The sequence below is a fragment of the Delphinus delphis genome, chromosome 12, assembly GCF_949987515.2.
Source record: "Delphinus delphis chromosome 12, mDelDel1.2, whole genome shotgun sequence".
Taxonomy (NCBI): domain Eukaryota; kingdom Metazoa; phylum Chordata; class Mammalia; order Artiodactyla; family Delphinidae; genus Delphinus; species Delphinus delphis.
In genome coordinates, this window is record NC_082694.2 from 87792119 (window position 1) to 87808891 (window position 16773).

General features: G+C 47.3%; 1 protein-coding gene across 3 annotated transcripts; it reads left to right on the forward strand.

Moving 5' to 3' along the window:
- The first annotated feature begins 1673 nt into the window (after nucleotides 1–1673).
- RNASEH1 (ribonuclease H1) lies at nucleotides 1674–15650 on the forward strand. Of its 3 annotated transcripts, XM_060027156.1 has the most exons (9): nucleotides 1674–1871; nucleotides 3011–3126; nucleotides 6199–6363; nucleotides 8361–8460; nucleotides 9281–9335; nucleotides 9698–9782; nucleotides 10275–10399; nucleotides 11513–11603; nucleotides 12638–15650. In XM_060027156.1, the coding sequence occupies exons 1-8, from the start codon at nucleotides 1741–1743 to the stop codon at nucleotides 11597–11599; spliced, it is 864 nt and encodes a 287-aa protein (XP_059883139.1). In that variant the 5' UTR covers nucleotides 1674–1740; the 3' UTR covers nucleotides 11600–11603; nucleotides 12638–15650. The 3 variants fall into 3 exon arrangements, 2 of the variants coding, with proteins under 2 accessions (XP_059883139.1, XP_059883138.1); XR_009521489.1 differs by lacking the exon at nucleotides 12638–15650 and having other exon boundaries at nucleotides 9702–9782; nucleotides 11513–11695; XM_060027155.1 differs by lacking the exon at nucleotides 12638–15650 and having other exon boundaries at nucleotides 11513–11695.
- The last annotated feature ends 1123 nt before the right edge of the window (nucleotides 15651–16773 follow it).

Here is a 16773-nt window from a genome sequence, read left to right on the forward strand (position 1 = left end):
CTCCTCCCCCAGAGAATACTGCAGTTGACAGCTGTGTCTATACCCTACACAACTGTCATTGTTTCATATCTGGCTGAGGATCCCAATTCTTTCAGAGCTTTGAAGTGAAGACGTTTGCTTTTGGCCCACTACCCTGACTTACTTCCACTTCAGCTTCCTAATCAGAAATCAGTGCTTCCAGGTGCCATCTGTGTCTGTAACTTAACCTGTGTCACCAGGAGAACATGAGCTAGAGATGCTTCTAAAGAAAAGTAGGTCCAGAAAGAAAATTTCCAAGGCTTGGCCTGTGCTCATCCAGAGGCTACAGGAGCTCCAGAGGCCCTGGGCAGAGGGGGAATGAATGACCGTGAAAAGAGGGGCTGCGGTCATCCTGAGAGCAGTCACCGGGGCATCCCTAGCTTTCATCATATATCTACAGAAGAGATGAGATGATCTGTCATTAATTGATTTTTAAGGACACCTTTTTTGAAAGAAGCTACCTTGAAGTGCAATAAAGATAGGGTTGAGGAATGGACTAGAGCCAATTTAAATTTAAATAAGGAAAGTTGAAATCTTTAAAATGGATGTTCCTTGAGTTCACAGGCAAGAACACACTGACCACACCTTTGCTGTTCCTTCTTCCTGGAATATCCTACTTCCTTCTCTCTGCCTAACTCACCTGAATGAACTCTCCGTTTATCCTTCAAAGCCTTACTCAGGCACTATTGTGTTCCCTGGCCCTCCAGGCAAGGGTGTTCACTCTCCCCTGCCTGGCACACACTTTGCTGATGTCCTCTGTTTGTTCTCACGGGATTCCTTGGTGCTCAGACTGCCTTAGTCAATTCTGCATCCCCCGGGGCTTGGGTAGCACACAGTGCGTGTTTGATAACGTTTGTGGAACTGAAGACTTCAAGAAAATTACGTAAAGTTAATTTGAAAAGCAAGACTTGTCAATGGAGAGGACTTGGAAGTCGGTTTGCTTACAGAGCAAAATGTGAAATACTGGGCAGAATTCTAAGACATTGCCTTTCTAACTAAATTTTCCCCTTGGGTCGTAGTGCGTTAAGTATTGGACATCCTACTGGTTACACACCGGCCTGGGTGGGGTGGGGAAAAGGGCCACCCCCTTGAGCGGAGCAACGAGGCGGCGGCGGTATGCAGCGCTCACACCCCCTTCACCCTCTCCCTCAGCGGCACCCACCCTCTTTTCCCTTTATGAACCCCAATGTCTTTCCGGCCACGACAACAGTGAGCCAGTAAGCCAGCCCATCCGAGTGCTTGGCCAGTCCTGAGTGCACCCCGCACCGCGGGAGCGCCCCAGAACCACGGGAGGCCGACGTAGGGGCCCGTGGCCGGGAGCCAGATGCCCACCGCACAGAGCCTGCAGCGCCCACCGAGCGCGGGGTGCCGCCCGAGCTGCTGCAGGCGGCGGAGACTGGGCGAGAGCAGGACCGCTTTCCCACCCAGCCCGACCGGTCCCGCCCCCACCGCCCAGACCCCGCCCCACCCTGGGCCCAGCCCAGGCGCCCCTATCCCCGCCTCTGCCCGTCCTTAGGCCCCGCCCCCGTGGCCTCGGCCCAGACCCCACAGTCTCACAGACTTCCAGGAAATTGACGAGTCAGAAAAGCGCGAGTCTGGGCCCCGCCCCAGGTCCCGCCCCCTAGTTGCGTCATCTCCCTGCGCCACCGCCGGAAATCCGGCATGTGTGATGAGGGCTTGTGGCCGGGATGAGGCGTGGGTGCCGGTGAACGGCAGTGAGCGATGACCAGGCTTCTGGGCCTGGCGCATAGAGTGGCTTTGGCTGCCTTGCGTTGCGGTGGCCGCAGCTGCCGCGGGCTCGCCATGTTTTATGCCGTGAGGAGGGGCCGCAAGGCCGGGGTCTTCCTGACCTGGTGAGGGAGCCGCGCCTCCCCGGGAGCGGGTTTAGGGCGGCGGTGGGCGGCTCCGCGGCGGGGAGGCGGCTGCCACCCCCGGAGCGCACGGCCCTCGGCCTGGAGTCGGCGCGCGGGGGCCGCGACATGGGGGGCCTCGACTCCGCTTCGTTTTTGCTGGGAGTGTCAGAAACGCCACTTACAGTCTGGGGTGGCCAGAGGCCTCTACTTAATCCTTTTTCACATCTGTTACGATGACCACAGGGTTACACGTGGTGGAACTCAATGCCTAATCTAATCTTACGGGTGTTTTTAAAAAGGGAAGTTTTTTAAAATTATTTGTTTTGGCTGCTTTGGGCCTTAGTTGCTGCGCGCGGGCTTCTCATTGCGGTGGCTCTTCGTTGCGGAGCATGGGCTCTAGGTGCACGGGCTCAGTAGTTGTGGCTCGCTGGCTCAGTATTTGTGGCGCACGGGCTCAGTAGTTGTGGTGCACATGCATAGTTGCTCCGGGGCATGTGGGATCTTCTCGGACCAGGGCTTGAACCTGTGTCCCCTGCATTGGCAGGAGGATTCTTAACCACTGCACCACCAGGGAAGTCCTAAAAAGAGAAATTCTTGTAAACTAATGTTTGTATCCCTATAACAGCCCTTTGAGGTAGGTGGGATTATTCTCATTTTGGGGTGTAGTTACCGTGGTCAAGAAATTCTTGGGGCCAGTAAGTGACAGATGTAGGACTTGAACCCAGGTGTTACGACTCCATAACCAGGAGTCTTCCCACTGTATGATATCAAGGTTTATTATCAGTCTTTGTGTGTGTACGTGAGTGCATAGTGTTTCCCTGTGCAGCTAGGCTACTGAGGAAGAAGCATCTCAGAAGCTGGCCCTTCTGTTGTAATGAAATGATTGAAGACCCCCAAATTCTAGTATGCTTTGAGGAAAGCCCTATGGTGCAGGTGTATTGTCTGGCTGGCACCTATAGCATGACACAGGGTGAAGGGTTGGACGTGCAAGATAAGACTACAAACTGTAAGGTGTGACCCTTTGCCCCCAAGGAGCTGACAGCCCCAGCCCTTGTCACACTGTTCCCAGCCTAAGACAAGGATCCGTGAAAAAATAGGGTGACAGGGAGGGAGGAGCTTAACACTGCACTTTGTTTCAGGGATGAATGCAGAGCCCAGGTGGACCGGTTTCCTGCAGCCAGGTTTAAGAAGTTTGCCACAGAAGAGGAAGCCTGGGCCTTCGTGAGAAGCTCCGCAAACCCTGATGGTTCAGAAGGTAGTCACGACTCATCATTGTAACATTTTAACCTATTCAAAGTCTTTCATATCCCGAGTGTCATTTGATCTATATAGCTGCTCTCTAAGCAGATAGAGAAGAGTATGATTGTCTCCATTTTTCCATTTTACAGATTAGGAAACAGGCTGAAAGCAGTTTAGCGTAGTGACTCCTGTTGGTAAAGTATTGGAGACAAGCCAGGACGCAGATCTCCTGTTCCATTCAGTGTCCTCGCTGTACTTAGTTCCATCTTTTAAAAATACTTATTCTTGTTATTGGATTGAATGGGCTCTAGTTGTAAAATGATGAGTGTAGTTCTTTTCACAGCATGCACCTGTATGGTGTTTCATTTTTACCTAGGATAGAGTCACACAATCGGAATTTCCTCCAGTTTCACATGTTACTGGAAGTAGATTTAATTGAAGTTTCAGGCCCAATATAAGGGACATCAGGTAGGCAAGACTGAGGCTGGCTGCCTTAGAGCACAAAGGTTTAAAATGTAGCCTACCTTGAAGAAGTGTTTTTCATTAACTTTACGCACAGACGTTTTTTACTACAGTGGATAAAGACTGAGAGGAGGATTTTTTTTTTTTTTTAATGCGGTATGTGGGCCTCTCACTGTTGCGGCCTCTCCTGCTGCGGAGCACAGGCTCCGGACGCGCAGGCTAAGCGGCCGTGGCTCACGGGCCCAGCCGCTCCGCGGCATGTGGGATCTTCCTGGACCGGGGCACGAACCCGTGTCTCCTGCATTGGCAGGCGGACTCTCAACCACTGCGCCACCAGGGAAGCTCGAGAGGAGGATATTTTAAATCAGCTTCTTTTGAACAGTCTCTCGAGCCCACTGAGATGCTCGAGCATTGAACAGGTGCTCCTCTGGGGTGTCATGACACTTCTGGACAAAGCAGGATTCAGGGAGAGGCAGATCACACTAGGAATCTTCCTTGAAAGGCAAGTTTCCGAGGCAGACGAGACACTCACTCCCTGTGCAGCTGCTTCACCCTCCGTTTCCCAGCAGCTTTTAAAGGGGGTGTGATGTGACAGTTCCGTTTTCTACCCAGGTGAGAAATCGGCTTGGGATAGAAAGCTAGTGTGTGAGTATGACTCTTGTCTTGGTTGGGTTCTTAATACTTCTTTTCACGGGTTTTTCGTTTTAACCAATTAGTAATTTATTCATATCTCAGTTCTTCCAGTATCAGCATGTTTCTGTTTATTAAGTTCTCCAAGTCTTAAGGCAAGATAGTTTTTTATATCTGTGAATCTGCTTTTCTTAAAACTTTACAGAGACCTCCAGTTAGTGACTTACATAATGTATATAAATGGGATTAACATCGTGAATGTTTGAGAGCTGTACCAGAGCAAACCTGTTAGCCTCTTTCCCAGTTTTTCTCTTAATATTACATGTATCCTTATTTGGGGATTACTGAGCTATTTGCTAGTTATTGTGGTTTATATAAGTTGATTTTAGGTTAATTTACTTAAAGAAAAACCACAATTTTGTGAAGGAAAAATTATCTGACAACCATAGTATCCTTTTCCTTCAGAGTCATATCTGTTTTTCAACAACTTTCATTTCAATTTAACTTTCTCTGTTATAGTAAATAAAACCGATTATTTATATCAATATTAAAATTCTGCAAAATTGCACTTCAGCCTGTACCTCTGGGGGTACTTCTGCGGAGCACCTGCAGGAGTATTTTCAAGGTCAGTGTGAGGTAACACCAGTACAGCAGAGCGGACATGTCAGCATTGCTCTGGACATGGTGGCGCTCCCCTCGAGCTCTGCCTGGCTAACCTTAGCATTCTTCTGAGAGGTGTGGGCTGAGAAGCTATGCCAGGCTCAGTAGAAGTTCCAGCTTATGCCTGTCTAGTCGGTGCTCGATAAATGCTGGAGCACCATCTCTCCACCCCTGGTTTAGGGGTTTAGAGCAAAAAGTGCACTCTGCAGTGTTGAGGTTGTTATTTTGGACATACGATGAGTTGCTCCTTGTGTGTTTCTAGTTCCACTCTATAAAAGGGTAGTGTAGGAAAAGCTGTTTCAGATCACCTAGTGCTGGGCCCCATTTTTTTTTTTTTTAATTTATTTATTTATTTTTGGCTGCATTGGGTCTTCGTTGCCGTGTGCAGGCTTTCTCTAGTTGCTGAGATCGGGGGCCACTCTTCACCGCGGTGCTCCGGCCTCCCGTCGTTGTGGCCTCTCTTGTTGCGGAGCTCAGGCTCTAGGCACGCGGGCTTCAGTAGTTGTGGCTCGCGGGCTCTAGAACACAGGCTCGCCAGCTGTGGTGCACGGGCCCAGCTGCTCCGCAGCACGTGGGATCCTCCCGGACCAGGGCCTGAACCCGTGACTCCTGCATTGGCAGGCGGACTCCCAACCACTGCGCCACCAGGGAAGCCCTGGGCCCCATTTTATAGCAGCTGAGGGGGGTTAAGTCAGTTGACCAAGTTCACAACTGATAAAAGGTAAAGTTCAAATTGAAACTAGTTTTTTGAATCCTGGTCTAATTCATCTTCTGCGTCAGCTGCCATAATTGTATGAAAGAGTGAGTGAGACACAACCTGAGTGGGTGTGAGAATCCCTTGGGGATTACCCTCAGGTACACCCAGCCTGGGCCACTGGAGGGAAGCTCTCCAGCAGTGCTGTCCCTGCAGGGACCCAATCCCGTTACCTTTTGGTTTCTATTTCCCTTTTTTAATAAGTCCCATTATCTGTTCTCACCTTAGATAAGAAATTTGGACCCTTGTTTTCTCTGGGGAAAGAGCCCCTCGGATTTTCAAACTGTCTGTGAGCACTAAAGCGTTCAGCACCCTTGGTATCTGTTCTGTCTCCATCGAAACCAGATTTCTTTTCTAACAGCAGCTTTGCTCTAGTCTTCGTATTGCCCTCACTGAGCTTATTATGGAAAATTTAATTTCCCAGGATGTCAGTGTCTGAGGTGGTGTGGCCTGTCTTAAGTCTTTCCCTCTATAGAGCCACATACAGGGGGTATTTAAGCCTGACTTAGTGAAGTTCTGGATTTTCAGTCATTTCATGTTGTGTCCATTGTTTCTGGCTTTTGAGTAGACTCTACCTTTCAGGGCAGAAAAATAAACATGTACAGGAATCACAAGTGAAGGCAAACAAGCGACTTCATGAGTCCTTGGATGAAGGTGAAGGTGAAACCACAGAGCCGTGTGCAAAGCACATGAAACAGAGCGCAGAACCGCTGCCTTCAGTGAGCAAAGACACGTTTTCTTATATGGGTATGTCTTTCTTGGATTTTTAAATTTTTAATACAGTAATCGTATAAGTATATTCATGTGTAAAAACTTTTCCCACTTTCTTAATGAGGGAAATTTGAACTGATGTATAACATTCTTTTTTTCCCTCTTTCTTTTTACATATTTATTTGGTTGTGTTGGGTCTTCGTTGAGGCGTGTGGGATCTTTTGTTGTGGCACGTGGGCTTCTCTCTAGTTGTGGCATGCAGGTTTTCCCTTCTCTAGTTGTGGTGTGCAGGCTCCAGAGCGCGTGGGCTCTGTAGTTTGTGGCACGCGGGCTCTCTAGTTGAAGCGTGCGAGCTCAGTAGTTGTGGTGTGGGCTCAGTTGCCCCAAGGCATGTGGGATCCCAGTTCCGCGACCAGGGATCGAACCCGCGTCCCCTGCATTAGAAGGCGGATTCTTTACCGCTGGTCCACGAGGGGAGTCCTAAGGTCACTATTTTATAATTGATCTAATGGTGTAGAATTATTAGAATTTTGGACATTCATAGGAAAATCGTTATATAGGCTATGCATGAAAAACTCTTTGATCTCTGTAAACACCAGTGTTCCCTGTACACACAGTATTTCTGGTCACTAAGAAAATGCAAAAACTTCAGCTCTTCAAATAAGAAAGGCCCTGGACAGAGCTCCTTTATATAATTGGTTGGCACCAGCATCTTAACCTTTTACATGTAATCTTTGCAAAACAGAAGTGATCCTACCCTATCCTGAGAAACAAGATAATTGTGAATTTCTCCTCTGCCTTTAGCTCCAGGAATCCAGTGTTTATATTAAGTAACTTAATGGTACGTGAGTCTCCTTTTTGTCTTCTACATGTATGAATAGAAGATGAGAATAAATAGCATTTTTTATATAAGTCAGTGTATTTGTAGGTTCTAAGTTTTTCAAGGGAAACCAGTAGAAAATGTTTGGTCAAACTGTATGAAAACTGTATAAATCAATTTTTGCAGTTATGTGAAAAGCAAAACCAAATGTTCTTGATCTGATTATTTACTGATAGTAATTGAAGCAGATGTTGGTGGGGCGACTGGGAGATGAGCCGTTTCCAATGTACTAACAGTTGCCTGAAGCACCAGGGCACCGGACACAGTGCCTGACGGGCACTGGCAGTCACACGGAGTCAGGGACCAGGAAGGGGTCGTGTTGGGCATCACGTTGAGTTGAACGGAGGAGCCCTGCCCAGCGACCGTGTTCTCGGACCCCCAGCCCCACTCCGGTTGGGGATGTGCTCCGCTGACATCTCACCGCCTCCCCGCTTTGCCTCTGCCTGTTCAGTCTGCCCTCCTTTTAACACGTACCTCCTGGAGCACGGCCTCTGTTTGCTCCACAGCCCTGCTCGCTGACACCCGGCAACCCGAGTTCTCGTCCACCCTGCTGGGCGCTCTGCTGCTCGCCAGCAGCCTGAGGATGGCCTCGTGTCACTCCTCTGCCTTTGCTCTTTACTGCGTTGGTGTGTTGATCAGACTCTCTGTCTTGATGGGAAGAAGCAAAGGTGGGACCACAGTTCACTAGTTGCAAAAGGACCAAGAAAAAAAATTAGGCCAACATTTGTCGGAGGACTTGACCTTCCGGCAGGCAGGTCATCATCAAGGCACTGTTGTCTGCAAGGGCAGCTCCTGGGTGTGAACGTGGCCTCCCCGCACTGCCCCCCCCCCACGCACGTGAAGAGAGGGGCAGTGGCTTTGTTCGCTGGCCTCTGTAACAGGGGAATGTAAACAGCAGCGGGGTCTGGGTTTACAGGGCGATTGCCTTCACCTTTAATTCCCCCCGGCAAGCAGAACCGAAATAGTGGATTCCAAGCAAAAAGCGCTAAGTGCCCCCAAATAAGGCGTTGGTAATGTGTCCTGAGCGGAAAGCTTCCAGAGCATAGGCGCTCTCTCAGTTTAAAACGCTAACTCAATCGTAGTAAGTGTTTAGGTGAATTTCAGCTCTCAGTAACGGCGATCCAGTGGCGCTCACTACGTTTCCCGCTTACAGGGCACTCTGTCGTCGTCTACACGGACGGCTGCTGCTCCAGTAATGGGCGGAGGAGGGCTCGAGCAGGAATCGGTGTTTACTGGGGGCCAGGCCATCCTTTGTAAGTAAACCAGAAAAGCTGGCTTTTATTAAGCTTCACAGTTAACCGAATCATATTCCAAAACTTGGGAAAGACTGAGGCAGGATCCGCTTACTGTTTGATTATTTGGTAGCGTTGGCAGGGGTAGTGGAAGAGTCCCACGTCCCTGGGAGGTGGCTTTGGCAAAGATGCACGAGGGGCAGGTCACCATACTGGGAACCCTGCGTGCCCCTACGAGTCTTGAAGATGAGTGAGCTTAGAGGTGACCTGTGTTTTTCAAAAGGCACAAAGTCAAGGTGATATGACGTGGGATCATTCAAATACACCTGCCCCCAAATATGCAAGAACTTGAGTAGTAACTGACAGCCCCAGAATTCAGTGTGAAAGAGGGGTTGGACCCCTGTGAAGTAGCCACTCCCCAGTGTCCAGGCGCCTGAGCAGCCCTGGGCGTGAGCACGGTCAGCAAGGTCAGCTTCTTGAGCTTCCTGGCCTGTAAGTCCTTCTGCCTTCACTTCGATGTCTCACTTAGCCTGGAACCCTCCAGGGGTGGCAAACTCGGGTGGCATGAGTGTCCACGGGTTTAGTGCCTGCCCAGGACCACATGCTAGTGTATTTCAGGTCCAGAAATCAAACCTGGCTTTTGCCTTCTGGTCCAGAGTTCTCCTGCAAGACCACACCATGGCACTTTTCAATAGACTGTGTGTATTGTTGGTTTGATTTTTGTATGATTTCCTATTTCAAATAAAAAAGTATACAAACCTGTTTTCAGTAAAGAGACTTAAGGAATCACTTTGAGAATTAGCTTATAATTTTATTTTCTTTTGTACTGTTTTGAAACCAGAAATGTAGGAATTAGACTTCCTGGGCGACAAACAAACCAAAGAGCAGAGATTCATGTAAGTTATCAGAGGTATTTTTCCACTAAAAATGTAAATTTATCATTCTTTACCATTGACTAGAACGGTATCAATGTACTTTCTACCCTCTGTGTGTATAAGATACTCAGAGTCCAGAAGAAACTTAGTTTGGGGCTAGTAACAGTTCTGAAGAGCAGGAGTTTTCTAGAAAAATTATAAAACTTGTTTCAAATAGGTGTCTAAACAGGAGAATTGTAGGTGTAGCATTATTTCACATAGACAATATTATTACGGTTAGCACAGGAAAAGGAATTTAGATTTTAAATTTTTTGGTAATTCTGAACATCAGTGTCGAAAGTTGAACAATTTCTGCAGCATGACAACTGATTTGTATCTTCAAGGCAGCCTGCAAAGCCATCGAACAGGCAAAGGCTCAGAACATCAATAAGTTGGTTCTCTACACAGACAGCATGTTTACTATCAATGGTAAGCGTTTACGTTTGACTTCTAGGGTTTTTCGAGTACATATGAAGGGAAATAGGTCTTTCCTTCCCCTGGAAGAGGTGCGGCATCAGGGTAGGACTGAGACAGTGAAGGGGCTGCGTTGGGTGTGGCTGGTGCCGGGGAAGCCCGTGCTGCTCCGGTATGTGCCGCGGAGGCATGCTTTGCCAGGCGCCGAGGGCGTGGCCGTGAGGTAGAAGATGTGTGTTCCCTCTGGGGGTACGCTGTGTAGGGCCCGTGGGGTGGGTGCCTGGGGGGCGCTGATGAGGCTGGAGGGGGCAGTGCCTCAGCCCGACAGCCTCAGGGCAGACACGCGTGAGAGTAAAGGGACGGGGCGAGCCAGAGCATGGCCCCAGTAAGGAAAGGAAAAGTCCAGAAAGCCCTTCAGGTGCACGTGGAGCAATGGTCAGAGGGGAGTCTAGGGAGGAAAGAATACCAGAACGTTCGAGAATACTGATCTGTGAGTGTTCCTTGTAGGCATCACTAATTGGGTGCACAGCTGGAAGAAGAGTGGATGGAGGACCAGCACAGGGAAGGGGGTGATCAACAAAGAGGACTTCATGGTGCTGGACAGGCTTGTCCAAGGCATGGACATTCAGTGGGTGAGTGTTGTCTTAGGTGGTCACCGCTTGTGGCCGTTAAGACCAAATGAAATAAACTAGCTAGACAGTTTAATGGTTTCTGTGAGTGATTTGATGACTTCAGTTAAAATAGCAGGGTCCATGGAGTTGCTGTCGTAGCGTGTGTTAGAGCACAGTGGAGTCTTTTGACCATCATCTGAGTAATGCTGCTGTAACAGGCGGGTCCTCCGTGCGGAGCGCTGGGTCCCAGCACTGAGACTGAGGGGCTCCGGGCTCTCCACGTCGTCCTCACCCAGCCGCCATACCTCGCACTGTTAGAGTGACCTGTGGTCGTCAGCCTCCTGGTTTCTTTGGAAGCAGCTATAATGTCAGTTCAGGCTAATTTATGATGTATCCTCTTAAAAATATAGTTGTGTGATTAGACCTTAGTAACATGATTTTTTTCCCCAAAATGGACGTATTTTTCTTACACTAGGTCACTTTTATTAAAATTACCTTTTCAAACAATACAGAGCAAGTTAAACGACAACCATTTTCTTAACCCTACCATCCTCTCCCAGCCCAGGACCCCTGATGACCGTTTGGCAACCTGACATTTAAACATGCCTTTCAGGGAATTCCCTGGTTGTTCAGAGGTTAGGAATCCTCCCTTACACTGCCAAGGGTATGAGTTCGATCCCTGGTCGGGGAACTAAGATCCCACAGGCCATGCTGTGTAGCAAGAAAAAGCAAACAAACAAACAAACAAAAAACCAAAACTTGCCTTTCAGCAACATAAGTGCAAACAGTGGTGAAATCACATGAGCGCATCCCTTTGTAACAGCACTGAGGGAGAATCAGGTGTGTGTGTATGTCGTATACAGATCCATCCACACACCTCTGTCCAGAAAGCTTGCCAGGTCCCACCGTTAAGTGGGAAAAAGGCAATACAACAGTAAAATCCAATCTGTGGAGAAACAAAATGGGATTTCTGTCGGTGTACCCAGCGCACAAGTGCGTCGTGCTGAGGAGCTGTGAAGGGAGCCTTCACACTCGTCTTCTCTGAACGGTTGATGTGTTTTACAGTGAAGATGTAGTCATGTGTTGCTTGTGTAAAAAATCAGTAAAAATAAAAGGAAACATTTTATTTAACAGATGCATGTTCCTGGCCATTCGGGATTTATAGGCAACGAAGAAGCTGACAGATTAGCAAGACAAGGCGCGAAGCAACCTGAAGACTGACCAGGTCCTTTAATCCTTGGAACAACCTGAGCCAGTGGCTGTTTGTCACCTTTACTTACCGGTGTGAAAAATAAAACTATAGGCTGGACCACTGCAGTCGATGGGCAGACACAGCTTTCAGACTAAATCGGAAAAGCAGGGTAGTGGTCCGTGGCATGTGCCTTAAAGGTGGTTAGATGTGTCATAAACTGAACATCCTTTGAGATTTATTTGAGGTTTTGTTAGAAGTATGCTTTATTGGGCTTGATACTGTTCTCATTAGTTTTATTGCAGTCTAGACAAAAGTGTTAGGGCTTTGATTTAATAAGGATGAGTAAAACATTGGTTTAAAAATGCAGGCAAGAAGCCTAGAAGTATTCTAAGAGTTCATTTGCCCTACAGTTGGCAACACTGAGTCATGATTTGTAGGTGGGCTTGTGCCTACGGGCGGATTGGAGGAAGGCACGGCTCCCTTGCTGGGCACAGTCCTGCCAGGGCCCACGCCTCGGCAGAGGGAAGGTGGGCTGGTCTTACCTGGCGGGGCACTGTGATAGGGCCGCCTGCACACGGGCAGCCCTGGCTGTCTGACCGTTAGGTAGCAACAGTCATAACTTCTAAAGACCAAGATTGTAAATAAATGTTTTAAAATTGGCGGGGTGGGGGGGGCTATTTTTGTTAAAAGCACTATGCAAGTTAAAAAAAAAAAGTTTGACGTGATTATTTTTACCTTTTATTACCTTTTTGTCATAAAAACATGCAGAAAACGATACAAATATATAGCTTATTGAATTATTATTGTTATTATAAGGTGAGTACCTTTGTAACTACCACCCAGGTCAAGAAGTAGAACTTTGCCAGATGCCCAGAAGGCTCTTCACGTGCTCCTCCAGTCACAGCCCCTCCCTCCCTCCAGAGCTAATCCCAACTTCCTTGCTTTTCTTTGTGGCAGTTTTTAGTCTAGTCTACTCTTTTTTTTAACTTGGTATTTTTTTTTTAACTTGATATTTCTTAAGTTTCTTTAATTTACAGGTTCCGCCTCAATCTCTGTTCTCCTTACAGTTTATCTGTTGAAGAGCCTGAGCCATTTGTCCCGTTGTTTCCCGCTGTCATTGTCGCTCTCATGATCTCGAGGTGCTGTCCAGCGTTTTACTCTCTCCTCGGGATTTCCTGCAAATTGGCGGCTGGATCAGAGGCTTGATCACAGTCAGGCTCCACCCCTTGGGCACATGTGTTACGAGCTTTCATCAGAAGGCAGAGCGGTTTTCATCCTTTTGTTGTTGGCAGCTGCCAGTGCTCAGGGCCTAGAATACTGATACGCTGTCATTTTGCTTACATTTATTGGCTGGAACAGTTTTAGAAGCTACTTCCCCTCACCTGATGCTGGCGCTCAGTGTGGAATTCACGTACAAAAGGCGGGATAAATGCTAAGATTGGCTCCCGGTCATCCTAAAAAGGTAGCCCAATTAGGGGGTTTTATTTATATATTTTTATAACATGTAAACCTACGTATATGTCATGAACTCATGTACTTAAGCCTGTTAGATGGGTTTCAGTCCATCGCAATTTTCCTCTTTATTGAACCCAAATTGCAGCGGCTTTGGCCTGTAGGAGCGAGCCTCTTCAAGTTGGCTCTTGATTTCTTTTGATATTCATATATGTACACATGCATGCACAGACACACACTGACCACACACAGACACACTCACGCACAGACTGCACATGGTCATAGAGAGCTTTCTTGCAGTCTGATGTGTCAGGGTGTTCTAGACCCATCTTGTACCTTTCCTGCTCTAGACCTGGAATTGGCTTTTTCTCTAAGGATCTGTAGTTTCTTTTAATGGGAAAAAGAGGTATTTCAGATCCTTGGTGCTCATTGCTACAGGGTTGGTTGTTGTTTCTAGGGCTAAAAAATACACACGTGTGCGCACCCACATTTAAAGAGAAAGTGTTTTCTGAGCTCATGTTGACAGTCGTAAAACAAACTCAGGATTCCAGGACTTTCAGCCTCTTCCGTGTTACAGCTGTGTCTCCTACACTGAGACCCCGGTTCTCAGGCTGTGGGACTACGGAGCAGAATATTCCTAATTACACACTTGCTTGTTCTACTTCAACATGTACTACATGGATACTAACCCTAATATACCATTAATTACAATGAAAACAGCACTGGAGCCACACCGTCAACTGTTACTTAGTAAAATCTCTCCCCGCTGCCCTCATTTAGTCTTATTTCCATGTACTTAATGCTCATAACCAGTGTTTAGGTCAGTGTCAGCTTGGGAACCATACTCCCTGGGCTTCTGTATGTTGAATTCAGCTTGTGTCCTTTATACTTGAAGTTTTGTAGAATACGAAATCCTTGCCTACGTTTTCTTTCCTTGAGTGTCTTAAATATTCTGTTTTCTTCCAGCATAAAGTGATGCATGAAGAGCCTGATGAATCTTATTTTCTTTCCACGTCACGTACTCTTTGTGCTTAGATGTCCAAAGGGCTTTTTCCTCTTTCTCAATTCAGCAGTTTTATTAGAATGTATCATGTGTTGGTGGCCCTGGGTCAGTGTTTGCAGGTATGTGGTGTGCTTTTTCTGTGTGTATTTTCAAATCTACTGTTTCAAGAAAGTTTCCTTGAATTGTGGCCTAGTGCTCTGTTTTATTTTTTGCTTTGGTTTTCTTTTTGGGGGGACCCCTGTTATCTGTTGAAATCTGATTTACCCATCTTCAGTATTTGCCAGTTTATCTTGAATCTTTTATCTGTCTTAGATTGCTTCCACGTCTTGGCTGCTGTAAATAATGCTGCTATGAACATAGGGGTGCACATATCTCTAGAGGTCTGTTTTCAAAGAGGGCAGTTAAAGGGAAGGGGTGTGCTGAGCTATGGATTCCCCCTGGCAGAATCCCTGGGTCCAGGAGGGTCCTTGCTCAGCTGAGGCTTTTGAATCCCACCCTCTGTCCTCTCAGCCCACGTCCTCTATAGCCAAACATGGACCTTCTCCAACACCACGGTGTCCTCTGTACCGGGGGTCTGTATGATGAACAGGGTGCCCCATTCAGGTATGCGACATGCTTCAACCTAACACTTTAGAACCTGGGGGCCAACTGAATGTTAGTGTCCCCAGATTCCTGTGTTGAAGACCTGACCCCCAGTATGGCCCTACTTTGAGATGGGGATGTTTGTCTCTTTCTGTTATGAGTGCTTGTCTTATAAGTTTTGTTCTTGTGTGTTTATTAAAGTCTGATGGGCAAGTCCTGTATTGAGATTATTGGGTAGCAAGAGGATGAAATGTAAAAAGAAGTTGGATTCAAAACAAGAAAGGATAGAAAGGTTGTCTGGTTCTTCTCCCCATCATACCCCAGAGAAGCTGCACCCTTTATGGTGTTTTTTAAAAGGCTCTGGAAATCTTGGATCATTCAGTTACAGCCCCTTGGCCACCACGTTATCGTGCCACAATGTGATGGGTCTTTTCATAAGGCCATGTAGCTTCGCCCTCCAAAGGGCCTGTGTTCAGGGCTCGTTGTCAGTAGCAGTGAATCTGCTGGGCCTCCCCCAGTACTTCTCTGTGAACAAAGTCACGAATTAGCTTGAGTTTGGGAGCACAATCCTTTCCTTCTTCCTGCTAACCCCCCTTGGCATTCACCCCCAAACCCACACAGACACACGCAAGACAAAGGGTGAGGGCAAGAGGACATTTCTTCTACAAAGACAGAGAGACCGCCAGCTATGATGCATCCCATCCTAAGGTTTGACCAAGATACAGGGTGAGGCTGGACATCTTTTTATAAATTTATCAGCCGTTTGCATATATGATTTCCCGTCTAAAGAAGGTGATATTACTTTATTCAGGCCTCCTATAGGGTACTTCAGAAGAAGCAGATGCATAGCATGGTGACTGTAGTTAACAATACCATATGGTATACTTGGATTTGCTAAGACAGTAAATCTCTCATACACACACACATTTAAAAAGGTACCTGAGGTGATGGATGTGTTGATTAACTTGATTGTGGTAATCATTTTACATATATGTATACATATATCAGATCATCACATTGGCCCCAAAATAGAACCCCATAAATATAGTCAAGTGAGCTTTGACAAAGGAGCAAAGGAAATACAATGGGAGCAAAGATAGTGTCTTCAACAAATGGTGTTGGAACCATTGGACGTCCACACGCAGAAAAGTGGATCTACGCTTCTCACAAAAATTAACTCAAAATTTTTCACACTCCCTAAATGTAAACTATGCAGAACTATGAAACTCCTAGAAGATAACATAGGAGGAAACCTAGATGACCTTAGGTGTGGTGATGACTTTTTAGATAAAAAATCAAAGCACGGGACTCCCCTGGTGGTACAGTGGTTAAGAATCCGCCTGCCCGGGCTTCCCTGGTGGCGCAGTGGTTGGGGGTCCACCTGCTGATGCAGGGGACACGGGTTCGTGCCCCGGTCTGGGAGGATCCCATATGCCGCAGAGCAGCTGGGCCCATGGGCCATGGCCGCTGAACCTGCGCGTCCGGAGCCTGTGCTCCGCAACGGGAGAGGCCACAGCAGTGAGAGGCCCGCATACCACAAAAAAAAAAAAAAAAAAGAATCCACCTGCCAATGCAGGGGACATGGGTTCAAGCCCTGGGCTGGGAAGATCCCACATGCCGCAGAGCAACTAAGCCTGTGCGCCACAACTACTGAGCCTGTGCTCTAGAGCCCGTGAGCCACAACTACTGAAGCCCGTGTGCATAGAGTCTGTGCTCTGCAACGAGAGAAGCCACTGCAATGAGGAGCTGGTGCACCGCAACAAAAAGTAGTCCCCCCCCAAAAAAAAAGTAGTCCCTGCTCGCCACAACTAGAGAAAGCCCACACACAGGATGAAGCCCCAATGCAGCCAAAAATCAATCAATCAATTTATTTTTTAAAAAAATCAAGGCACGATCCATGAAAGAGATAATTGATAAACAGGCTTCGCTAAGATTTAAAAGTTCTCTGCAGAAGACAAGGTCAAGAGAATGGGAAGATAAGCCACAGACTGGAAGAAAATATTTGCAAAATACACATCCAATAAAGGACTGTTAACCAAAATAGAGAAAGAACTTAAAATTCCACAGTAAGAAAACACAACCCAACTGAAAAATGAGCCAAAGACTTCACAGACACCTCACTAAAGGAGATACCTAGATGGCAACTGAGGACATGAAAAGATGCTC

Coding starts and splice junctions, on each gene's coding strand:
- RNASEH1 (XM_060027156.1), top strand. CDS start 1,741: ATGACCAGGCTTCTGGGCCTGGCGCATAGAGTGGCTTTGGCTGCCTTG. Junction 1,872..3,010: donor GCCGGGGTCTTCCTGACCTG/GTGAGGGAGCCG, acceptor ACTTTGTTTCAG/GGATGAATGCAGAGCCCAGG. Junction 9,336..9,697: donor ACCAAAGAGCAGAGATTCAT/GTAAGTTATCAG, acceptor TGTATCTTCAAG/GCAGCCTGCAAAGCCATCGA.